Genomic DNA, 16735 nt, shown 5'->3' with positions numbered 1-16735 from the left:
TTGAAAAGTACTTGTTCATTGCTCACGAGCAAATTGGTGCGTGTGGTCCCTGCACCCACCGGTCCACGCTGGAGAAGACAGATGTAAGGCAGGAGATGGGGATCATTACCTTCAGCTTGGGCAGTCGCTTGATGGTTTTCAGGGGCCTCAAGACCCGTAGCACACGGAGAGACTTGATGGTCTTGATATCCCGGCCCTTGTTGGTCCTACCACGTCGGAGGAAGGCACACGGACCAAGAAATGAAACACAGACACAATAACCTTGCAGACCCGGGGCTGGATGCTCAGGGGGTTTTCAACAGCTGACAACCCACCCCCCCCAGCATGCGTGAGGACGGGAACGGGAGGGCCACGTGCCATTGTGGGGGCCAGCACTCACAAATGTGTGACTGCTGAGCGCTCAGCCTGCCTAAACGAGTCTCCTCCAACACACGCGCTGACAGCTGGCAGAGATGAAAAATAAAGCAATCCTCTCCTCCCTCGGGATTAGCACCTTTCCCCTTCGCTGGGGAGCAGCGACCTTAACAGATCCCCTTGTTGTGGGAAGTGCCGACATGCCAGGGCTGGGGCAGGCGACGCAACGCTCTCCCCGAGCAAGGGCAGCTGCCCAAAGAGCGTTGTGTCCTCCCCCATGTCCCCAAGCCATGCCGCTCAACAGGGCCAGGAGGTTTGCTTCCCTACTGCAGGCAAGTGCCATCTGCAGATGGGGCTTGCAAAAGGCCACGACCGTTGCAAATTGTTTTCTTCCATTGCTACTGGCTGCAAGGAATAATTGTGGCTTCCTCACAATAAAATGAGGGAGATGTGCTCAATGGGGTCTATGTGCAGGTCTCTCACCAAGGGTTTTCCATCCCGGTTTAAACTCAAGATTCATGGTCCTCACATTCACCTGGGGAAGCACCTGCTCTGTGCTTGGTTTCTTTGCACAAATGCTGTCTCTTACAGCTTTCTGCCTTATTCCATCAGTGCTACCCAACTTGGTCAGCCTGGTCTTCCATCTCACAACATCTCAGCCCTCTCCTCTCTCCAGATCAGGACTGTGCTTGCCTCCACCCCAAGTCAGCTGAGGGAGGCAGAGCTTACTATTAGGATTATTTAGAAAAGCAGCACTAAGACCCCTCGTGACCCTCATTTCTTGAACATGGTGATTAATCCCAGCCACAATACGAGGGTTTTTTTCTTGTCTTTTAACTAAAGCCTGTGGGCTGGATCCCAGGATGGAGCAGAGAGGTTTTGGTGAAGGTGGCACAGTTTGTATCCACCAGGCACCCTCAAAAAAGGTCAAGGAAATGACTTACAACAACAGAAGCTCCAAATTGCACAGTTCCTTTGTGAGGGTTAATGTAACAGGGAGCACAATAATGGGCTTAGTCATTAAGAGATGTAAACAAAACCACGAATTAATAGTCCTCCCTAGGAGCACAGCCCCACAGATGCATGGGAAGCAACTGTACAAACAGCCCCAGGACTCAATTTGCACCTCCCGTCTCCTGCTTTGCTCAGTATCAGGGCCTGGGTAAGCGGCTGGGGCATCTGACTGAGGGCTGGGGTGAGGATTTGAGGGCAGCGCTCAGCTGGTGCAAGCTGCCACCAAGGGCAACTCAACTGCAATAGTTTACATCTGCTAAGAAGGGACTTCTTCAGACCTCAGGAAACCTCCTGTGGATTTGCTTGGGAACCAACAAGGATATAGGATATATGCCTAGATAACGCCTGGAGGAAAGCCTGGCCTTGCTATGTCTACGGCCGAGGCTGAGCTCTCCCCAGCCCCCGAGCTTGGCATGAACTTTAGCGCAGGCAAAGCCCCCACCGGGGCAGAGCCTTCAGCTCTGCAGCGGATACCGCTTTCCCCGTGCCCTGCTCCCCTGGCTGTGCTTCACACCATCTCTGGGTACTGCACAGACACCAAAATCTGCAATGAAAGCACCCTCCTCCGAAGGCAAGGAATTGCATTGCTTGCAAAGAAAATCCCAACCGCACTTTCCCGGAGTGCACCACCTTTAATGCATCCCGGGGCAACACAGGGGTGCATGCAGAGCAGCGTACTCCAGTCTCTGCAAATGCAGCTAAGGGTCAGCACAGGCATCAGACACACGGACACTCGCCTGCGCCTGTCCCCCCGCGCTCCCCAGGGTGGCACCCCCCAGCAACCCGAATGGCATAGTTACCCCAAAGCATTCCTGTCAGTGATCCAGCCCGGCAGCCACCAAACAGCACCAACAGAGAGAGGGAAAAAGAGAGAAGAGAGGAAAAAGGTAAGAAAAGCGTCAGGGTAGCTGCATGGGGACGACTGCAGCCTCTCGGGTGCGGGGACCCTGCAGCAGCCCTTCTGCCACCCCACGCCTGGGTTGAAAGGCACGATGAGTAGACCACGTTGTGTCCTCAAGGATGGGGCTTATCTCCAGGCAGGGACTCATCCAGCGAGCCAGGAGCCCCTTCCCTCCCTGCTGGAGGTTTTGGGAGGGGGGGCACATAGTGAAATCTCTGCTGCAAGAGGAACCCGCAGAGACCGGGACGGTGGGCAACAGCAGGCAGGCGCGTGGTCCTCCTCGGCCAGGAGTTGGGGAGGGACCTCGAGGCTCGGCCCCAACCAGCCAAAGGCAGGTGCCTTCGAGGGAACCTACCTGCAAGGCCACAATAGTTCCCATCCAAACAGGCTAACTTTGCTAAATCACCTCCATCAAGAAATCCACTGATTAAGAGCCTGAGCTGCAGCGCAGGATCTCCTGTAACCCAGCAGGACACCCGCTCAGACACGCCAAGGTGGTCTACAAGGTCCCTAGTTGTAACCAAACCTCCATCCTTGCTTGAGCTAAATCCCTGCCATATGCACGCAGAGGTCTCAGCACCGGGGGCAAAGCCTACGAAGTAAAACATTTCTTAAAAACTGTAAAAATAACCCCAGGCCCTGGCTGCATGTTAGTGAAGCAAACAGAAGGTGTGTTGAAAAGGTGACAGTTTAACTCTGCAGCACTTCTGTGATGTGATATCAGACCTCTGTCCGGACCAACCTCACCAAATAACAACCAGGTTATTTTGCAGCATGCAGGGGTCCCTCTTGCTTCCAGACACGGGTGCTGACAGGCACAAGGAGATGCTGCTCGGCAAAGAAAGAGACACCTCTGCTGGGTGCCTCTGGGTGGAGAAACTCCTGCCCTTGCTCACCAGGCGAGACAAGGGCTACGCACTGACCACTCAGCCTTTCCACCAACTTTTCCACCGCTCAGCCTTCCCCGCTGCTGCAAGCCCACAGGCGCAGGCATCGCCGCCTCTCGGCAGCTCTGCAAAGCCGCAAGCGAGCGCTGCTCCTCTGCGCAATGCCTCCTCGGAGGGTGCCACGGGAGGCAAAAGCGAGCAGGGTCTTTAGTTATGGTTCTGGTTATTTCAGCTAATTTAATTTGAACTCTTTGGAGATTTACGGTTTTATATCGGGCTTTTTATTTAGGCTGCGTTTAGATTGACGTATTCGCTTTCCACGTGGAGAGCTACGGATAAGCCAAGATGACCTCTCGCTCAGGATGTACGGGCTCTGAGGGGGCAGTGGACAAGCCCCACAACGGCACATGGAGACACAGCTTTACAGGTGGACGTTAGCTCATTGGTGATTTTGATGTGGCGTTGATGGCCAGCAGATGATGGTGGCACCGCTGGACCAGCTCAGAGACCTCCTGCTGCACCCATGGCTACCCAGGACCCCCGCAGGAAAACTGAACTGCAGAGGGGAGGCAAAAGGGGCAGAAAACCCAAACGGCATGGCATGTCCCAGCACTTCTTCTACCGGGAAGTGCTGGACCCGGTCACCAGCCGTTCTCAGCCACGTAATCACCTCAGCCACTCCGTGGGCATTGCTTTGCCCACCCAGTGCTGTGGAGGCGAGGAGGGGGAGAGGGAGGACACAGCCCCCCCTGGCCCCACATCAAAGAGCTCATGGAGGGAAAAGAAAAGGTGAGGGATTCAGACATCACCCACAGAGTTTTCCTCTCAAGACCAGGATGGAGAGAGGGAGGCGGGTGGGGACATGTATAGCTGGCGAACATCCTGTGGCTCCTGGGGCTGAGGCGGCGACAGGCTGCCAAGGGGAGAGAGGCAGGTGTTCTCATAAATGCTTTATAATGTATAAACCCATTGGAAATCGCTGCGGTTCCTTTGTTCCCCTCACCCCCGAAGCCATGAGATCATCTCCTCCAGCAGGACCCACCGTTGGACGTGGGGGAGACGGACAACTCTGCAGGTTTACATTATAAAGAGCCCTCGTCCACGACACAAGCAACTAGGTATCTACCCAGCTGTGGCTACAAGAGTGGGCAGGCGACATAGATGCTTGCTGCAAATGTACGTGGAGATGCAAAGGCCCTCTCCGTGGGAGGGGGTTCGGTGCCGCAGCCGATGGGGGTGCTCGCCCTTGAAATTTCAGCTGCCCCGTGCCCAAAGGGACCTGTCCTTCCCTCAGGAGGTTGGGTGGAGGCAGGCAGGTGGCAAGCGGGGCTGGAAGGGGCACGGCAGCTTCCCCACGTGCTCGGCGCTGGCACATGGGGACCCTGCCAGCTCCAGGGACCACCCCAGGAACGGTGCCGCCTTTGTAGAGTGGGGGCAAAGGGACAGTAAGTGCCGATTATGGTACTGTTAGTGGCAGTGAGGACACCCGTCCACCCAGGAGCAGGCTGAGCCATCAACCTATGCTTCTTCAGCCACCAGAAGTCTTGATGAAAGATGCCTTGGAAGGAAAAGGCTCCCTTGTCCTCCTAAAGCCCCTCAAACCACCCAGCGCATCTTCAGGCTGCTGATGCCCAGACATGCTCCGATGGGCTGTCCTGGCAGAGGGGAGATCAGCTAGACCCCAGAGATGCTCGATCCATCCTTGTGGTGGCCTAGGGGTTCAGAGCAATATCCTCAGCCAGCGGACCTGCCCCGTGCCCCTTCCCCATGCCGGGGTCTGCGGTCAGCCCCCCGCCCTGCCCAGGGGCTGGTTCATCCCTGCGCCGAGCGAGCTGAATTCTCCCGTGCTCTTCCCGAAGGGACAGCAGCGGCTGAAAGCACTGGGCGAGGAGGGTGAGGAAGGCAAAAGCAATGAGCCAGGGAGGCTGCAAGTGGGCAAGAGCAAGGGGAAGGAGCTGCCGCTCAGCTGGGGCTGAGATGGGAAGGATGGATTATGGGCTGTAATCCATCAAGCAACCTCGGGACTCAGACCCAGCCACCCCAAGAGCCTCGCACGGTACCTGAGCTGTGGACAAGGACAGGGCTCCAGTCTGTGCGGCTGCCAGGCCCTCCCCTCTCACCAGCACTAACACCACCGCCGCCAGTGTTAAAGGCACAAAGAGAGAACAACAGCGTGACAAACTCACAGCATCTTCTCTCTTCTCCCTCCTTGGGCACCAACAGGGCACCACGGCCCCAGGGACCAGGGGGTCCCCCTTGCCCTCTCCCTGGGTGCCAGTGCATCCCTCCCCGCGCTCACACTGCACCACCTGCCCCAGCCAGCAGCACAGAGAAGGGCAGAGCAGCACAAAAGTCATCCCTAGATGCTTCTACCCTCCATGGCACGGGCACCACAGACATCAAGCCACTCTGCGGAGGAGGACCCACCTGCAGGTGCCACACGCTCGGTACCAGAGCCCAACTGCAAGGCAATGCTCAACAGGAACACACTGCAGAGCAAGCACGCAGCACCCTGCCCTCAGCATGATGCTGCAGAGGATGCGGGCACAAACCCCACCAGCCGCATCCCCATCCCTGCAGGGCTCTGGGGCAATGCTCCCCCTTGGAGCCGAGGAAAAGCCACCGGCTGGAGGTACCTTTTCCAGCACAGACATGTTAAGAGGGCAGCTCCACCTGGCAGGCTGCTGCTTTTGCTATCTCTATGATCTCCAGGATGCGTAGCAGGTGTATAACTCCAGCTCTACCACTCTTAGGTCTTTTTCCCTCTCTAACAGCCCCTTCTGCCCTCTTTCAAGTCCACTTTCACCACCAACCTCTTCCTAGCATTTCCAGCTTTCCTTGCCTTGCCTCCTGCCTGCTTGCTCACCAGTATTTGACAAACAAGGAGAAATACATCTCTGGAGCAGCCACGCACCGCTGCCAGGAGTCATCCCAAAAGCAGAGCAGAAGAGTGCAAATAAATAAATTAAAAGAAAAAAATAATCAGGGTTTAGTAGCTGTAACACACAGTTGCATCCTCCTCCCACCCCGGCCAAGGGAAGGCAGGGAGCTGACAAGGACGACGGCCACTTACGCCAAGGCGAAAGCCACCAGCGCTCCCACCACCACGATGAAATCCAGGATGTTCCAGAGGTCTCTGAAGTAGGAGCCGTCCTGCAGGATCAAGCCCTGATCGATCATCTGGCGGGGCGGGGGGAAACAGTGAGAAAAACAGGCAGGGAATGAGCAGCTCGGCCATCAAGTGGAAGCAGCCACAGGCGGGATAGGCTGGGGACAGGGACATCGCTGGGGAGCAGCGGAGCTGTCCCTGCACCCCAGGTATATATCAAGGAGCATCACATTTTGGGAGCCTAGAGACCAATAAAAGCGGTGCTGAGCACTCTCGACTCCCAGCACTAAGAACCAGGCTTTAAAGTCTCCATCATCCAAATTTAGGACCAGAACTGAAAAACTGAGCTATTTCCCACCCACTGCAAGGACGCTGCGGGACACAGCATCCCCAGCGCAGCCAGCCCGCAAGGCCTCTTACCTTGATAACCATCTCGAAGGTGAAGACGCCGGTGAAGACGTAGTCAAAATACCTCAGGACCTGCAGAGAGAGGGCACGGGCGCTCTGCAGCCTCTGCCAAGCAAACGGGCTCACTGGCGCCCATCCAGACCCTGTTATCACCCTGCACCAGGGTTTGCCTGGCTCAGACAGAGGGTCAGTTGCTTGCCCTAAGCCCAGCCTGTTCCCTAAGAGTTCAGGACAGCCATAAACCCAGCCTGTGGAGGCAGGAGAGAAACATTTCCCATGCATGGTGCAAGCGGCTCTGAAATCATGCTGCGAGCCGGAATCGTGCTCCCCCATACCAGTCCCTGTGCACACACAGCATCTCCCCAGTTTAAGCTACTTTACTATCGACAAGGTGCCCTGGTCTGCTCCCCAGGCTCTAAACCCCATGTGTGGGAGGCTGAGAGGGATTTCCAGGTTTTATAAAGGAAGGTGATGGGGGAAGAAGTCAGACCCCACGGCATGGTGCAAGCACTGCCACCGGCTGCCCTGATCTGTGTCCCACGTGTGCCCCACCACGGAAACTAAAATCCTACAGGACCTCTGCCTGCGGGATGGGGGGAGCAGGGGAGGTTTGCAATCACTTTGTTGCGGTCGGAGTTGGTGAGGACGGGATCCTCTGCTGCGAGGGCGATGCTGCTGGCGGCGATCACCAGGAGGATGCACATCTCGAAGTAGCGCAGGTTCACGATGTAGTGGCAAGCCCTCCGCACCCTGCGGGGAGACAGCCCGACTTGTGAGCCCCTGGCACGGCCCACGTGCAAAACCCACCCCACATTACTGGCTTTCAGAGCAGAAAGATGGGCAGCAAAGTCTGAGGAGCAAAACAAGGGAGCCCAAGGGTGGTTTGGGCTTGCTGACCCCTTTGCTCGACTGTCCCAGCCCCACAGATACCCCACGGCCAGCCAGGGAGAGTCCCTGAGAAACTGGGGTGTTTGTTCCTCCAGGCTACTGGAGCTGGGCAAGAGGTACAGGGGAGCAGAAAACTGCAGAAAAATGTAACAAGCATTGAATAAAAATCACAGCTAGCAATCAGCAGTCGGGAGAGAAAGCCATGAGCATGGCTGGCACAGAGGGAGAGCGCTGCTGGGGCTTGGGGAACACCGTGACTCGTTATCCAGGCTGTTTGGGAGATATTCAGCCCCCTTCCCAAGGGGATCCCCTGTTTTCAGTGATGTCTAGGGGTCCTTCCCCTTGCAGCCCTCCCCAGCCCCAGGCTCCTATGGTCCAAAAAATGTCTCACGGGTTGGTGGTGCTGAAGATGAACATGGAGCTGTGCGGCACCATCGCTTTGCCCGTCTCGCTTTTCTCCTTCTTCCGCTTCTTCTTCTCCATCTCCTCCTCATCCTCTTTGGTCTCGGCCTCCTTTAAGGGGCTGGCTTCGCCATCTGTCTTGTTGCTAACTGCAGGAAAGCGAGAGCCTTTGCCCGGCCTTGCACCCAGACAGCACCCTGGTGTGTCCCTGACACCTAGGCACGTGCAAACCCCCCAGTCTCGGCTTTGCATCCCTGTGCCATTACAGGGAGAGGGACCAGAAGGGAAGAAAAGACACGAGCTGCTGGGATGAAGCAGACGAAAGGGGTTTTAACAAGGTCAGCTTTCGCGGTGCTGTTTAATTAATAACACCATTTAAAGCGGCTCATCTTGACAGCAAGGATGCTGTTAAGGGGTTTGAGCAGCAGCTAGCTGAGCAGAGGCTGCGGATGTGTTAGGAAAAACAGGGGATGCGAGTGTTTTGCCCAGGCAGAGAGGAAGGAGGAAAGAGAGATCAGGCAAAGGGGCGCGTGGGAAGGAGGTGAGAAAGGGAGAAGCTCCCCAGGGGACAGTGGCACATCAGCATTGCAGTCAGGGTCCCCTGCAAAACTGGGGTGCTGGAGGGAGGTGTGGCAAGAAGCAGCAAGGAAAGCCCCCCCAGGTGATGGATGCGGATAGGAAAAGCAGTGCAAGCGGCTTTCCATCCCCGCAGGGTCCCCAAGGGCTGGGAGAGGGACTCAGGAAAGAGAGACGGGTCCTCACTCTGTACCACAGCGGAGTCGTGGACATCGATCATGATGGTGGTGCTCTCCGTGGCCTTCTCGGTGTTCGGGGTGATGGATGAGAGGTCGGGCTCGCTCCGGCTGACAGTGTGGCTGGCCTCCAGCAGCGCTTGCTCACTGGTGTCCAGGCTGCTGCAGTCCTGCTCCGTCAGGCTGCCCGTCTTCCCCTGGGGGGGCTCGGGTCCTGCTTGCGGGCGGCTCCCCTCCTCAGCGGTCCCGACCCGCTCGGCATCGCTGGCAGGGACCCCGTTTGTCCTGCAGGATGGGATGTGGGAGAAAAAGAGGTGCGAGAAGATGAGGGGGGAGGACAAGGAGCTGTGGGAACTGCAAGATGCCCTCCCCGGGTACCAACCTGACAGGCTCCCCGCTCGCCTCCAGCTCCCCCTGAATCAGCGCCTCTGCTGTGGCCGCGTCCCCGTGCCGGTCCCCATCCTGTGCCCCCTCCGTGGGGCCAGCCTCCTCCAGACCCATCTCCTGGCTGGCCGAACGGCTTCCCAGGGCGCTGGCCGGCTCCTTCCCCTCTATCCGGGCTCTGCGGTGCCGGCTGCGCCGCTGGCTCTGCCTCATCCTGGCCCTATCCTCAATGCCGCCTCCTGCCCCGTCCTGCTCGCCCGGCTCACAGTTCCCGTGGCACGATTTCTGGTGCCACAGCTCCTTGTCTCGCTTGGCCCGGGGCGATGGGCTCCTCCTGTCCTCGCCACCGCCGGGGTTGGCTCCTGGCGCCGGCTGCTCGGGTCCCTCGGCCGGCGGCCGCTCGCCCTTGCTGCCCTGCTCCTCGGCGCATTTCTCCAGGGCGACGCCGTCCCCCGGTTTCTTCCTGCGGAAGATGCTGGCGTGGGGGTTGACGAGGGGCGGCTCGTCCTTGTTGATGCCCTCCTGGCTGGACATCTGCATGTGCCGGCGCAGCTGGCTGGTGCGCTGCTCCCACACTGACATGTGGTGCCGCCGGCGACGCTCCCGCCTGCGACGGGGGACAGCGAGGGGTCAGCGTCCCAGCTACCCCTCCCGGTGAAGTACCCACCCTGGATTTAATTTGGGAACCCCAGGGAGAAAGAAATGCCATCCCCAGGGCTACAGGTTGGGCTCCTGCTATGTCCCCAGCCCTCCAGCATCCCTCTGGTGCTGGCAGGGGCTGAGGCTGTACTTCTGCCCCTTCAAAAGGCATCAGGCTGATGAGGGACCAGCCCCAGCAGCCTCACAGCTGCCCTGAAGCTTTCAGGCAGCATGCCCAGCTTGCTGGGAGCAGCCAGCACCCTGGCTTGCCCTATCGCAGTCAGGCGGTGACCACCTTCCTCTTCTGTGATTGCCTGGAGACACCTTCTTAAATATGGGCAATGCCCTCTCACTGCAGCCGGGGATCTCTCCTTGCACTGGGGATGTCTTCCCATCGCCAGCTCCTCGGAGCCGGGCTCCTTTTTGGAGCGGCACTGCCCTAACAGTACAAGTGACGGTGCAGGGGACTCTGACATGAGCCAGCTTGCCGGCAAGGGTGGCAGTCCTGACAGGATAGGGACAGCGAGTAAGGAGGGAAAAGATGCCAGGTACAAGACCTGCCTTTCTCAATGAGAGATGGCCCTCCGAGACATTTGCAACAGAGAATATCACCGGGTGCAGGAGGTCCCCTCCCTCCCTATGCTCAGCTACGCTCGGCCGGGACAGCCCCTCGCCCGGCACATCCCGGGTAGGATGCCTGCCCCGAGGCTTGGGGAGCAGCAGTTTCGGGTTGTCTGCAGGGGAAGGAGCTGTACTGGGCTTCTCTATGTTCCTGCAGGTGTGCTCTAGGGAGGACTGGGCTATGCCATGAAACCTTTGCAACGCCGTAAACACACACACAAACACCCCGGAGAAGACAGATGTGCCCTTTCCAACACACCTAGGCACACAGAAACACCCACGAGCACACACATGTACATACACTGCTCACCCCCGGAGCACACGCGACTGCACATCCACGGGTAGCGGCACGCACCGACACACACGTACCGCACGGCACACCCACGAGGAGGTTAGGCACACACAAAACCACAAGTGCACGCACAAATCCACGAATGCACGCGCACAAACAGGGGTGCAAAGGAGCACACTGAATACAGGCACGCACACACAGGCACAACCCCCCCCCGCTGAGGAGGCCGGAGGGGAGCGGTGTGCGCCCCGGCCCCACGGACGCACAGAAAGCACAGGAGCCACAGACGACACGCGCCCCCGCGGCCCACATACAGGTGGCTGCTGCGTGGCTCCCACATCGACATGTGGTGTCTCCTTCGCCTGTCTCTTCTGGGGAGGAAAAAAACAAACGAGTTCAATTCCCCCTTCAGCCCTCCTTCGACTCGTGTGGGCAACGCAGAGAGGTGTCCCCCCCCACCCCACCCCAGGCAGCCGGCATCTCTTTGCCTATCGGCCACCAGCTGCTGGGATGCCGGAGTGCAGCAGCCAGCAGTGAGCCCCCTGCACGTACGCGATTGCACACCGGCAACGAGGAGCTGCCTGCAGGGCTGACCGCATTCACACTCACATGCTCCGATCCATTTTGTGAGGGCCACGGAGCCTTCCCCACGCCACCCAGCCATCCAGCAGCACGGGGAGAGTGTTGCAGGCTGCAGCCCCTCAGAAGTCCTGGTACATCCTTAGATATTTAACAGCTCTTTCAAACTGCTCCAAATTCACTACTCCCAAGCAACACATGGAAATTTGAAAGAGGAAGCAATGCGTCAGGCCAGCTCCGAGCTGCTCAGAGCCGTCGCCATGGGTCGATGCTGCCCTGAGACCGCAGAGGGGAACGTGAAGCTCCCCAGCAAAAGCAAGGCACGAGCCCAGGGCTGAGATGCCACAGAGCCCCTGTCACCTGAGCAGCCCCAACACAGAGAAGCTAAACAGGGCTGTCAGTGCCCTTCACCCCCACCGACTTCAGGCAGCTAGGGAGATTCAAGGCTTTATCCTTTGTATCAGCACAGAAAAGATTCAGATACGCACAGCTCCAAGCAAACAGCCACGAGCACATGCAAATGTGCACGCAGTGATTTACAGGTTTTGCTTTTTGCAAATGCCTCGAGTGTGTGCAGGACATGCAAGCAAATACACTCCAACTGCACGGGACCAAGTGCCCGCGTGCGCGCAGAGCTCACGCAGGCGAGACGGGGCACATCTCGCTGCCGTCCTGTGAGTGCAACGATACCCTCAGCCCCCGGGGTGAGTCACGCTGGTGATGGCCTCCTTACAGCCACATGCACGGGAACAGCCCAGCACCATGCTCAAGGCAGAGAGCGAGTTGCAGGCACCCGCCGCCATCCCTGCAGCAAGCGGCCGAGCCTTCAAACGCATCCACGCACCACGTTAGGCACCAACACATGACAGCATCCGCACGCGTCCATCTGGCCACCCACTCGTCAAACAGCCCCGAGCCATCTGCACCAACGGCGCCCATGTACAAATACAATACTCCGATCGGCACCGCAGCCACCCACGCCAACCTGGCCACGTGGGAGCACTCATCCCCGAGCGCCACCGGACCTCTCTGCAGGCAGGAACGCGTGTACCAAACCTGCCTGCGCTGGGTACCCACATAGAAATGAAGCCATCTGTGTCTGCACACACCCAAACACAGAGACCGGCTCGGCTTCATTACTCTGGGTTTCCAACAGCCCTTTGGTACCGGCTCTGCTCTGGCATGTCCCTTGCTGTGATGTCCCCACCGTCCCTCTCCAGCTGCTGGCATCAGTGTAGCACCACCAAAAGCACATCAGACCTGATGCCGGAGGTGGTCGCCTCCACAGCATCGCACTCCCTTCCCTGCCCCTGACACTATCCATCCTGATGAGGGGGAGGAGCTGGAAAAAGATCTGCGAATATCAATAGCTCCTATTTCAATGCCACTAGAACAACAACAAAAGGTTAGAGAGATCTGTTTTCCTAACCAGCTATATCTGGCAACGGCTAGAAAACTCTAGCAGGGATGTGCAGCGTGGGCAAATCCTTTAGTGCCCTAATATAGTCCATCTCCCCCTCTTCCTCTCTCTTATCTGTCCATTCTCCAGCCTCTTCTGCAGCCTAAATCCCTCTATTCCCTCGCTTTATCCGACACATTCCCACCGGTAGCCAGAGACAGTCACGATACACAGACTCTGCCATCTCTCCTGTAAACCCCCCCCCAGTACTTGGCCAGGCACAGATTTATTATGAACATCCCATCGCCCCCAAACCAGGGTGATATCTGCGGCTGCTGGGAGACCAGGCAGGGCTTACAAGTACCCCCAGCTCCTGCAGCCCCTAAAACCACGGGCGATGCATGCAGGATTGGGGACCATCGCATCCCACCGCCGCCAAGCCAGGGAGGGGGCCATTCCCAACGCTGCCTCCGACCCCCCCAGATCAGTGCTCGCCTGAAGACAGCGGTTTCTGTCGGCAAATCTGCAAGAGATTCTGCCGTGTACGAGCTTGGCTGGGTTTTAAAGCACAACGAAACCTAGAATTCCCTGGGAAGGGATTCTATAAAAAAAAAGAAAAAAGAAAAAAAAAAATCCTTTCAGCCATACTGAAATGTACTGTTTTGGGAAACAAATCAAAACACCTCGTTCCAATGTTGACTTTGAAAGTTTTATGTGATTTAGACCATATGACACTGCAAAATAAAGGGAAAAAAGGCATCTAGAAAGAAAAAAACAGAATTTTCTTCTGCTGAAACACAGAGACAAAGCTCCTTAACACCATGCCAGGGGTTTATGTGGTTTGGGGCTTTCTTTTCTTGCCCAAATCAAATTTCTGTACAATCAAACGTGGTTTTGCAAACCTGCTCCATCTCTCATAACAGCATTTGCTATCAGGGAAGGAGCCTGGGGGAGATTTGTGACACCACTGCTCCCTTCTCCCCCAGCCCTGGCTGCTCTCCCGCAGCTCTGCCACGAAGAAACGTTCCCCAGGAACAAATATTACCCCTCCTCAAGAAAAACTTGAGATACCTTCCCCCTCCCCAGCCTCCTTCCCCACCCCTAGCAGCAGCCCTGAATGTCTGAGCTGTACATTCGGGGCAGAAAGCCTCTTCTGGCAGATTTCTGCCATGCCCAAGCACTGAGGCTGCTGCTTGGGGCAGGGGTGGGCAACCCCAGGTCCTGTGGGGTGACCTGGTCCCAGCTCCAACACCTCTCTGAAGGCGCTGCTGCTCGCGGGGAGCACGCTCCTAGATCTCCATCCATCCTCAGGAAGAGACGCAGAGAGGGAGTCACCCCACACAGGAACCCCTTTTTCTTGCGGCAGCCCCATAACCAGCTATGCCAGGCTCTGCTTCAGCTCTCCACCCTGCTGAGAAGCCCTACTGGGCTTGGGGGGGCACCAGGGTAGTGTGTGTGGGGGGGTGTCACTCACTCGATAGCAGGCATGTTTGGGGCGGACATGGGGCTGACTTCTTTGGCTTTCTGAAGGGCGTGCTTCTGGTTAAAGGCCTCCTCTTCCTCCTGCTCATCCTGCGGAGGAAAGAGGGGAGTTGCTTAGTGGGATGCTGGGGTTTCAAGGGAAGGTGCAGCCATCGGAGGCAGCGAGGGATGCACAGGGCTACCTTAGATGCCAAGGCGTGCGGGAGAAAGGGGGACCTGTATTTCCAGAGACAGCCTTTATTTTCCTTGTGCTATGGGGATGCAACTTCCCCACTACGCCAGATCTTACTGAAGGCGTCAGCACCACTTAAATAAGCAAACCCAGCCCACTCCAGGCAAGAGCCGGGCTGTGCACGCTAGAACAGCCCCAGACGGCATAGACCAGCTCAGCCCTCCCTTCACAGCCACAGGGGCGAGACAGGCATCCCCCCGATGGAGTGGGAGGGCAAGGCATCCATGAATGACCCCGGCAGAGACCGTATTGCTTTAATGACTATGGTTGTGTCTCCGGAGCAAAAAATGTCATTAAGAGTCATTAGTGTGCATTCAGCCTTTTCAAAAAGTCAGCAGTCCCTTAATTGATGCTGCTGGTACGCTGCAGGGCTCTCCCACCCCTCTCACCCCAGCAGCAGCCGGCAGCCCCTAGAAGTGCCACCTGCACCCGCTGCGGGAGAACAGGGACCCCCGCACGCATCCCTCAGGCAAACGAGCACCATGCCCCATTTCGTTTGCTGCTAATGGGTCAGATCTACACCAGCATGGAAGCCTCTCAGTAAACCCCAAGGACCTGAGTAATAGGCATGGGCTCTGCAAAAAAACGGGCACCACGGGATCGCTGGTCCCCTCCGAAGAGCAGCAATGACCCTTGCAGCTCTCGCCTACTCACCGTTATCCAGATGGTGCCCCAACATTTTAGCATTCCCCAAATATTTCCCAGCATGGTCTTAAAAACAAGCTAAGCCCAATAACCTTCTCAAGCACCATCCTAAATTGCATCCTAAATCACATCCACTGCCCTGTGAGCAGATGGGGAACAAACACTGACACCACTGGAAAGCGCTTCCCACTCCGCATCTCCAGAGTGCTCGGGCAAATAACTGCCCCGCATCAGACCCCATCAGACAGATGAGAGTTATCTCAATCTGACTGGAGGCAAACAAAACCGAGGAGCTTAAATGGAGAAACAGTTAAGCCACACTTGATGGGAAGCACGGGTGTTCCTTGAGAGACACGAGACTAGCAGGTTTAAGCACTTTCCTGAACCAAAGTCTAACCAGCTTTGCCCAGCGATATGGGTTTGTGTTTCAGGGGAACACCCTGCGTACCCTCCTGGAGGAAGAGCCCCCATTTCCAATTTGACCCGACCTCTGTTTCAAGGCAGGCTGAGCTAAGGGACAAGGTGGCCCCAGCTCTGGAGTGAGGACAGTCAGAGGCGGTGCTCTCAGCGCCTTTCCTGCTGGCCCCATCCTTCGCTATCTTCACACCAGCAAGAGAAGAAAGAGGAGCAACCAGAACGTACCTTGGTGAGCTCCTGAGCGTTGGCCAGGTTGTCCACTGCAATGGCCAAGAACACATTTAGCAGAGTATCTGTGAGCAGCTAAGGATGCACAAGGCACATGTTAAGGTCATGGGTGTCTGCAGCCACCAAGGGAGGGTGGCCCTGATGGCTCCTCATCAGCTCAGTGAGGAGCAGCCAAAGGGACAGACTCCTCACCCATTCCATATATACAGCCCTCAATGCATCTCCAGACAGCTCCTTCTCTGCATTTGGGATACCCAGGGCTGCTGCACGTGTGATGGGACTCCCTCGATTGGGAGAGGAGGAAGGAGCGGTGTGTGGGGAGGGGGGTGCCCACAGAGAAGGAGATGAGACAGGGTTGTCTCCCCTAAAAGCACAGCAGCCAGGTGGATACAGTTTCCAAACAAGGTGAGGACGATGAAATAGATGGAGGACCACATGCCTGAGCGAACACCTCCCTGGGAGCGGATGCCGTTGTACATCACCTCGTTCCAGTCCTCACCCGTTAGGATCTGCAGGAAAGCAAGCCAGGAGCTCTGTCACCCACACCTTCTCGTCACCTGGACAGCCCCCTCCATCTGTCCCACCAACGTGCAGGAGCCAAGTACAGAGACCCTGTGCGGTGGACAACCCAGCTCTACAGCTGCAGCACTTGAGGGAGATGATGTTGGACACTGCTAAGGATTTAGGTCTCCTCAGAAGAGTTTTGAAACTCTTTCATCTTGCATAACGGAGGTGGAAGAGTTTTCATCTCTTGCCATCTGCTTTGTTATACAGCAGGAGAGGGAGGAAGCGAGTTATATCCTAACAGCTGAGGGACGGGAACTCGTTTGGTTTAAAGAGCCCCTTCCAGCGAGAGGGAAGTGACCAGAGAGTCCCAAGTCCCTTTGGTTGTGTCCCCTTGCAGCCCAGTTCCTACCTGGAACACCGTCATGATGGCTGCAGGGAAAGTGTCAAAGTTGGCTGATGGCGTCCCATCGATGAAGTTAAACCTGGAAGCGGAACCAGGAGGACATAACTGGGCTGGAGTACCAAGGTCATCAAACCCCTGACTGCTGTGCTATTAGCTCTCTTGTGCTTAGGAGGACCTTTCCCCACTTTAAGG

At 57.0% G+C, this 16735-nt stretch overlaps 1 protein-coding gene across 1 annotated transcript in view; it reads right to left on the bottom strand.

Annotated features, from left to right (window-relative positions):
* The window catches only part of CACNA1E (calcium voltage-gated channel subunit alpha1 E), a 160419-nt gene that overhangs the window by 25106 nt on the left and 118578 nt on the right, over positions 1–16735 (bottom strand). Inside the window, exons 18-30 of the mRNA XM_050900963.1 lie at positions 16550–16622; positions 16025–16142; positions 15631–15698; positions 14104–14201; positions 10966–11022; positions 9098–9706; positions 8726–9000; positions 7953–8112; positions 7294–7423; positions 6686–6745; positions 6230–6336; positions 2169–2180; positions 110–206 (exon numbers count right to left, since the gene is read on the bottom strand). Coding sequence (XP_050756920.1) covers positions 110–206; positions 2169–2180; positions 6230–6336; positions 6686–6745; positions 7294–7423; positions 7953–8112; positions 8726–9000; positions 9098–9706; positions 10966–11022; positions 14104–14201; positions 15631–15698; positions 16025–16142; positions 16550–16622 — 1864 coding nt within the window. The remainder of the gene's footprint in view (positions 1–109; positions 207–2168; positions 2181–6229; positions 6337–6685; positions 6746–7293; positions 7424–7952; positions 8113–8725; positions 9001–9097; positions 9707–10965; positions 11023–14103; positions 14202–15630; positions 15699–16024; positions 16143–16549; positions 16623–16735) is intronic.

Source organism: Gymnogyps californianus, chromosome 8 (assembly GCF_018139145.2).
Source record: "Gymnogyps californianus isolate 813 chromosome 8, ASM1813914v2, whole genome shotgun sequence".
In the NCBI taxonomy this organism is placed as follows: Eukaryota; Metazoa; Chordata; class Aves; order Accipitriformes; family Cathartidae; genus Gymnogyps; species Gymnogyps californianus.
This window is presented reverse-complemented; position numbering and strand designations above follow the sequence as displayed.